At 38.7% G+C, this 8,151-nt stretch overlaps 1 protein-coding gene across 2 annotated transcripts in view; it reads right to left on the bottom strand.

Moving 5' to 3' along the window:
• FER1L6 (fer-1 like family member 6) overlaps nt 1–8,151 on the bottom strand; it is a 64,795-nt gene that overhangs the window by 31,078 nt on the left and 25,566 nt on the right. For both annotated transcript variants that reach the window (XM_031056741.1, XM_014306890.1), the window contains exons 13-17: nt 7,054–7,234; nt 3,977–4,097; nt 2,615–2,715; nt 1,854–1,944; nt 941–1,060 (exon numbers count right to left, since the gene is read on the bottom strand). In XM_031056741.1, the coding sequence (XP_030912601.1) occupies nt 941–1,060; nt 1,854–1,944; nt 2,615–2,715; nt 3,977–4,097; nt 7,054–7,234 (614 nt within the window). The remainder of the gene's footprint in view (nt 1–940; nt 1,061–1,853; nt 1,945–2,614; nt 2,716–3,976; nt 4,098–7,053; nt 7,235–8,151) is intronic.

The raw sequence follows: 8,151 nt of genomic DNA, 5'->3' as shown, positions 1-8,151 counted from the left end.
CCCTCATGGCTCCTGTGGAGTGGCAGATATGCCTCTGAATTAAATGAGGCTGTCACTTCACGCTTTGCAGTCCATACCTCAATTTCTAATTACAGCTGAAGGTAAAGAGCTTCACAGAGTGATTAAGGATTACTTCATGAGTAATTTCAGGAGAAACTAAAATTAAGAATCTCGGTATGACTCTGTCCCAGGAAATAACTTGATCACAGATCGTATAAGTAACTACCATGGAAATAGCACGAATTTCATCTATATCCACAAACCAAAAAGGACCAGGACCAAGCTCAAACACTGGCATGTGATCATCTTTTCCGCTTGTGACAATGCTCTGTGAGACTGCCTTGCCCTGTCCCAGATAATGTTCCCCAAACAAAGCTGGAAAAAAGACCAGCCAAGGGGCTGTTCCCTGAAGGAGCTATAGGCAGGGTCACTCTGTTTTAGGAAGGAAGAGAATTTGTGTGTAGGATGCAAACCATGCTACTGTGCCACCTGCTCTCTGTGCCAGAGAATACCCACAGCCCTCTTTGGTTTGCTACCACAGGCAGCTCTCAGAGGCACAGCTTTCCAGTGGCTGGATTTTGGCCCAACCAAATATATCAATTTTTCTGTTATTCTCAGGCTAAATGATATAGGCACCCCAAGCTCTTATCAGTCCAAATCCATCCAGGTGTCCATACAGGTGGTGACAATTCATATCACAAAGCTGGCTTCTCTAAGCCACCAGGTGTGGGATGACCTTATTAAAAAAAAATATCTGTGGTGCATCCTCTCCATACCCCACACCCCAGTATTTCCTCCCCTGGTTTGATAACAGCTCCATTTAATGCAAAAGAAAATAAGGTCCAGATATCTGAAGAGAACTCTTTGGATAACTAAGACAGAAGCTATTATTCACATGGGATTATGAAAATAATTTTTTTCTGAATTCTGTGTGGATTACCTCATCAACCAAGAATCTAATTTTGTCTATAAAGCTCTGAGTCTCACGGATCATTTCATCCACTGGCATCTTCTTTTTCTGCTGCTGAATGATTCCCTTGGCATCATTGGACATTGCTTCCTGCAGTGAGGAAAGGCAATATATATTTTTCATCTGTTATCAAGCACTTTGAAGTAGAAGAGAAACAGTCTTTGATTCAAGTTGAAAAGAGGAGATGGGAGATGCTTTGTTCAACGTTTCTTTGTCACAACAGAAACTGACCAACTCTTTGGAGCTGGACAACATAAAAATTGAATGTCCCCCATTTTGTCTTTGTCTGTATACTGCATGTATGGAAGTCCCAAAGAACATGTGATTGCCACCTGGATATACTGGGCTTTGATCCAGACAGAAGGCACAATCTTTTGGGCTACAAACAGTAAAAAAATGTAACAAATATTCAGATGACCTCCACACCGTTTTGTTTCTTCTCACTGGTTCCCTGGAGGAGATTACTAGGTCCAGTAAGGTTCTCCTCCTAAGGTCCTTACAAAGGCCAGACTTTATTAGTTTTGAAGTTCAGCATCACCACAGCAGTAAATTTGTAAAATTATAAATTTGGTGCTTTTCCACTGAACTCAGCATCATTCTGTTTTAAGATGCTTGGATGAGAAAAATAATCTGATTATTATAATGCCTTATTGGTATTTAAAAACAACATCTTCTGATTAATTTTAGTGTATCTGACAGCTCTTTATTAAGCACAGTGGGATTTATTTTAAAAAATGCTCATGGATACTATATTCATATGAATTACAAAGCATTCCCATATAGTGCAATCAAATAGAAAATAAAATAGGAAAAAAAAAAACAAGCAGTGTGCTTTCAGTAATCATGATTGCATCCATGCTTATAGGAAAAGAACAGCACATACCAGCTCTTGCTTGAACAGCATGAGCCTCTTTTTGTCCAAAGCAGTGCAGTTCAACCCTTTGGGCTTCTTTTCAGCAATGACCATGAACGCCCTAGGACACAGGAATAACAGGGGTTTTAAATCTGTTATTTTTTTAATGTGAGAATGCTAATGTGCTAAAATACATTGGAATGTTCTGTGTCTGCTGCAGTACATGAACCAGGAGATAATCGTGCTGAAAATCTCTAAAGTATTATGGACCTATAAGATTAAAGAAATAGAGTCCAAAACCTCGGCGCCACACTTCCCAGAAATGGACTAATAATATCTAGAAATAAGGGCTTAGAAATAAGGGCTTTTGAGCCCAATCATGTCATTTGATACAGAGCTGACTGGATCTATATCAATATGTGGCATCCTTTGTTTTTATATTAACTGTGGTTGGGGTTTTTTTTACAGTGTATCTATCATGCACTTTATTAAATTCTACTTGTCACCTATACAACATATTCTTAGAATTCTGAAAGCCAAAATAATATGACAATGATTGGCAGTCTTCTACTGTCAATTCTGAATATGTAAAATAACAGTAAATATTTTCTCTGTCTAAATAGAAACTGCAATTTGGGAAGGTCTTTGCTTTTACAGCAAAATAAATAAAATATATAGTTCAGTAAGCTTACTGTACTTTTAAAAAATTATCATCAGTTTCCTTGTCTAGCCTTGAATTTGTAGCCAACATTAAATTTAATTTTCTGTATGCATCTATTAAAGGTTATTACCTGGTTTGATTGATAAAACCATTTAGGGTCTTCTTCATTTTCTCCTCAGCTGCAGTCTCTGAAACCTTGATCAAGTCCTTTACTTGCTCTAATGATTCTTCCTATGAAAAACACATGAGAAAGCCATTATGCACAGGAGGGCACTTTGTCATTCTGTCGGTGTTTCAGTGCCATTTATGACTAGCAAGAATGAGGGAGGCGATTTTGTGGCCTGACAGGAAGAACCTTTGATATATCACTATACTTGAAGTGCACAGAGAAAAGACTCCAGCAGCATGATATATTTTGACCTTTTCCCAGTCTTCCAATTACTTGTCCAAGCTATTACTGCTTGGAGCAACTTTGTGTTCTTAGTTCTTGGTGGAAGATCAACAATTTGGAAACATTATCCACTAGGTAGGAGAAAAAAAATAGTTCTTGGTTCTGTTTCTGATCCTACTGCTTAACTTTACCAAGTTGCTGGAGTTAACAACTTAAAATTCAGTGGTCACTTGAATCCATATGTAAGGTCCATCACAAAACCTACTGTTATCATGAGGAATGGAATCTGTTCTTGAAAGCTAAAATAAATATCTGGATTTTCAGCAAGGCCTGTGGGTGTTGGGGTGCACTGACAAACATTAGCTCTCCACATTTGTTTAATATTCAAATACCTGAGTTCAAAATGTTTGCTTGTAAGTCATTGTCTTCTCTCAATACAACCTTACATAAGTATGACTTCAGTGTTGTTCCTCATGAGATATATATGGATAAATGAGGGATGAATCAGACTCTTAATCTGAGTGCCCCACATAAAAATATTTAACATTAGAAGTCACTTAAAAAAAAAAACAAAACTACTTTCTTGAGACTGTTGATAGTCAACTTTAAACAAAGGTAGAAAAAACCCATCATTATGGGAAAACACAGTGACTAGGCCATCAGAGTGACTGCCCGTGAGATGATATGCCTTTCTGTCTCTGTCAATGTTTTAGGAAAACTAGAGCAAATGCTGTCCTTTAATGAGGGCCCAGTATAAATATAAGGCAAGAAGACATTAGAGAAAGAGCCAAAGGAGACAAAATTACTCTGTTTCTCATAATTTAATTGTTTGAATGTTATTACAAAGAATAAAGCATTGCTGAGGAAGGAAAGCAGACCTATGGCCAAAAATAATTGTGGTCAGGAATACTTGAGTAGCTCCAACAGTTCAAAGCAATTTGTGGGAAATAAAAAGTCAAGGGTTTATATCAACTGCTTTCTCACAAAATGACCAACAAGAAATGCAGCTGGGAGAAATTTTGAAGGTATGATTTGGGAAGTGTGGCCTCTCACTGCTATACTTTGCTGAATACCGAGCCTAGGAGGATGGTTGCCACCTACCAGGTGATCTGCCATTTTCTCAAGAGTGTTGGAAGAGTACAGACGAAAGGTCTGGCTGCCCCAGTAGCTCCTTACACAGACACAGGGCTTCCTCTCCTCATATGGCAGGTACTGGTAGTTCCTGTGGAAACAAGGCAGGGAGCAGATCATGAAGGGGACAGAGCAGGTCAAGGGGATGCAGAGCAAAGAAAAGTTATGTGGTGCTCTCACAGCAGAGGGGCTGTAGATACAACAGGATGTGTTCTCACATGCTAACAAGTAAACCCTGGGAGGGGAAAACACAAACATCATTTTGTGCTACCAGCGAGATCCTTGAAGAGAAACAATTCGAAGTCAATGGATCTAATTTCAGTGCTTTCCAGGGTGGGAGAAAAGCCAAACAAAAAGGCATGCAGGGAAGCTCTGAAATACTATTAATGGTGGGAAACTACAAGGGAAAAAGGAGCAAAGATTAAAATCTGATCTCATCTTCAAAAGCAATGGGTCCACACATTGCACAGTGGGAGAGCCATGTCAGAGTCTCAACACCACATTCCTTTCACAGGATGCTCTTTTTCAGAGTTTGTGGAGACTGACATTCCCTGTCAGAAACTGATCTGCAAGGCCTGCTTAGTAAAAGTAATACCAGGTTCATAATAACTCAGTGATAAAATGCATCCACTGCTCTCTCTTCTCAGTTTTGATCTTATGTCCAAGGTGTCATGCTGATTCTTGTATCTCTGCTTTCTTTGTGTGCTCAGCTGCAGGAGTGACTTGCACTGAAAAAAATGAGCAGGAGGCCAGCATACCCAGAGTCTCTGCAGACCTGCCACAAAGCTGATGCTTTGATTAATGTTCTGCAGCAGGTACCATGACAAGTCCATGAACCCCATAAGAACATTGTCCTCCTGTATATAAATATTAGAGCCTTATGAAACTTCACTGTTTAGCCACGCTGGATTCAGCAATAAAGGTCTCCTCATTTTCCATACCAATGGTGGGACAGTGGAGACCTTTTCAATGTGTATGAACATTTGCAAACCACTTCATGTTCCTCTGGCCACGGCTCAAATGGCCTCAGATAGTCTCAGTGATTTCAGATAGAACTGAAATCCACGTGTTAGATCACCAAGCCAAGACCAAATCACTTTTTGCTCTTGAGTGTCATATCAATGGCTCCAAACTTCCACACATCCCAAAGAGGTCTATGTGTGATATTTTTTTGGTTTAAAAAGATTAGTATCTTCCCCATAACATTATTTTACTGCCCTATGTGATATCAAAAGAGAAATTTCCACTAACTTTCTCCTCAATAACCTACAACAAGGTGAGGATTACCCATTGAAATTGGTGCACAGCAGAGCTACACAGGCCTTGGGTGTCATTAATTCTGGTGCTTTCAGAAGGAAGAAAATCAATTCAACCATCTCCCAGGGCCTGAACTTCTTAACCTGAATTTCATAGAGCTCATGAACCTTTTTGTTTGATTTACTAAGAGTATATAGCCATGAAAAAATTCAAATGGAAAACTGAAAATTCAGGTCTATTATTCTCACTATTACAATTTTGAGGAATTGCTTTTTCAGTTTTAGCTTATACTTAGTTTAAATTTTAACATAAGTGTGGAAAACTCCTGTGAGTTTCATGGTGTCTGCTTTAGAAGTCTTATTGCTCTGCCTGTTCCTTTAATTAGTTCATGGTTTTTAATCTCCAAAATATACTTTTCTTTTTGTTTTCAATTATTCATTTATGAATCTAAAATGCAGTTTTTCTAAAGTACTGGATATCCCATTAAGTACTTATTAATACTAAAAATATCCAGTGGTGAGACCACCAAGACATCATTATGAGAAGACAGTGAAAAACTCATTAATTGGCATCTGTGCCTGACCAAACTGTTTTAAATACCACAGGAGGGAATAAAAGATGCCGCATTCTACATAAATTTGAGGAAAAGGGATCTTTAATGAGAGAAAACTTTATTAATACCAGAGCAAGTCAAGAAGGAAATAGCTGATTTGAAGAGTGATTCATTCTTTTACAATGGTTCTTTAAATCTAAATTCTTGTTAAGGGAAAACTAAAAAAATCCCAGCTTCTCTCAGGGAAGATAATAACCCTCTGCATGTACCCAAATTTGCAGTTCTGTTAACAAGGAAAGGCAACTGTCTTTCCAACAAGCACTGATAAAAAGTGCTTTTCCCCTCTCTTTTTTTACTTGCTGCAAAACCAGATTTTTTTACCATGATATTTTCATTCTTGTTTTCTTTCACTAACTCCTTTTTCATCTAAGTGAGCCATTGATTGCAGAAAAGAATGAAAGTGCTTTTTAAATTTAGAGACATCCAGAAACCAAACAGATCCAGGTCAATATTTTCCTCCTGGTCCTTATATCTGTAGACTGCTTGGCCTTCTAAAAGAAGTGTCATTGGCAGTCACCAACACCAGGAATTGTTTTACCTACCAAAACAACAAAGAAAATATTTCTTCTTATTAGCATCTTTCAAATTAATTAAACTTTTACAATTCTGTTTATAAACAAGGTTATTTGGAAAAACTGTTCTGCATGTTTTCATCCATAGCCCCATTTCTTTTCTCAAGGCCTATTTCCTCCTACCTCTGTTGCTGCTTGCTATTTAAGTCTGTATCTGTAATTATTAGCTCTAGAAAGTGTTCTGGGAAGGTGCCTTTGCCTTGACCAGACTTCAATATTTCACATGTGGCATTGTGCTTCTGGAGCTGGACACTGGCTGGGTCTTACTTGTGATCACAGTGTGGGACCCTAAACCAAGGATGGCACTGAAGAAGTTGCATTTTGCTGTAACTTTCCAATGTACACCTGGTGTAACACACAACACTTTCATGAAGGATTCAAGAGCCTGTGAGGCCAAGATTAGATGCATATAAAATAGCTCACAGCCTGCTCACTTCAGTGAAGACAAGAAAATTTACTGTTGTGAAAGATGTAATTGAGGACCTGAAAGCCTCCATTTCACACAAAGTTTTTAATGCTGCCTGGGTTCATCCACGAGTTCCACAGGATAATAAAAATAAGAACCAGAGTCCTACATGATGAGGTTTTGCAACAGAGATCCTCACCTGTTCCCACCTGTGATCAGTGGCTTCTCAGGGGGTGTGGTAGATACCAGGGGTATTCCAAGGTCATGAGAAATGTCATCTTCCCCCTCATACAGAAGGCTTTCTTCTGCTTCTCCATTATGTGTCTTCTTTTTCCCTCCAGCTCCTGCTGGCACTCCATCAGTAGTATTTCCAAAGTTACCTAGAGACCCACGGTTACAGGAGATGTCTAAATTGGAGGTGTTAAGTATGAATGAGGTTTTAAAAAAAGAAAATGGCCAGTCATACCAGTGGAAAAATCTTTGTCCCTGCCAGTTCATTCAGCTGTTTTAACCACACCACAGTTTATAAGGTTGTGACAGGTTATGTTTGTCCCTGGAATATCAGGTTCTAGAGCAGTGCTTCCTTGCTTGTCCCATGTGACATACACCTAACACATCACTTAGTGATATGATCCTCTGATTGCTGGCCCCCAGTTCCTTCAGCATTTGGTAAAGAAATTCAGAAACCAAAACAATACTGCTGTTGATATTTCTATATTCAGGAGCCTTGATATGGGATTGATTCACACAGAAAATGTGTGTTCTGCATAACGTATGGATGACCATTTCAAAGTTTGATCTCAGGAGTGATAAACTCTTTTTCAGACAAGTAAATTTTGCACATTACAGTTGCAGAGTCAGTAATAACAACGCTTTGAGGCCTCAGCTTCAAGCCTAATGCCAGACAACTCTGCTAATAATACAATCATCTTCCCTAAAAGGATTTTGCCTTAAAGGGTAATTATCAGCACTGGGAAAGAGGTACATCCATCAAACTGATAATTACAGATTTTAAGAGAGACAGAAAACATTTCCTGCAGGAAAAGAATGTGCTGAATCACCCCATATGACATCTTGATCTGGAATTTTGTTTCAGCCTTTTATGTGAATAATGACAACTGGTCAAGTTTGGGTCCAAATTTCAGCTACACAGGTGGCTAAGAGATGTTCAGGTCTAGAATTCAGGGCCAGATTCATCTTTAGTATTAATTCTGACAAGAATCACTAGAATTCCTTGTCCAACTATTTAAATGAGTTTCTAGTCTTTCTCAGCTCAGCTTCCTGCTAAGTTTCAGCA

Source organism: Geospiza fortis, unplaced genomic scaffold (genome assembly GCF_000277835.1).
Source record: "Geospiza fortis unplaced genomic scaffold, GeoFor_1.0 scaffold111, whole genome shotgun sequence".
In the NCBI taxonomy this organism is placed as follows: domain Eukaryota; kingdom Metazoa; phylum Chordata; class Aves; order Passeriformes; family Thraupidae; genus Geospiza; species Geospiza fortis.
This window is presented reverse-complemented; position numbering and strand designations above follow the sequence as displayed.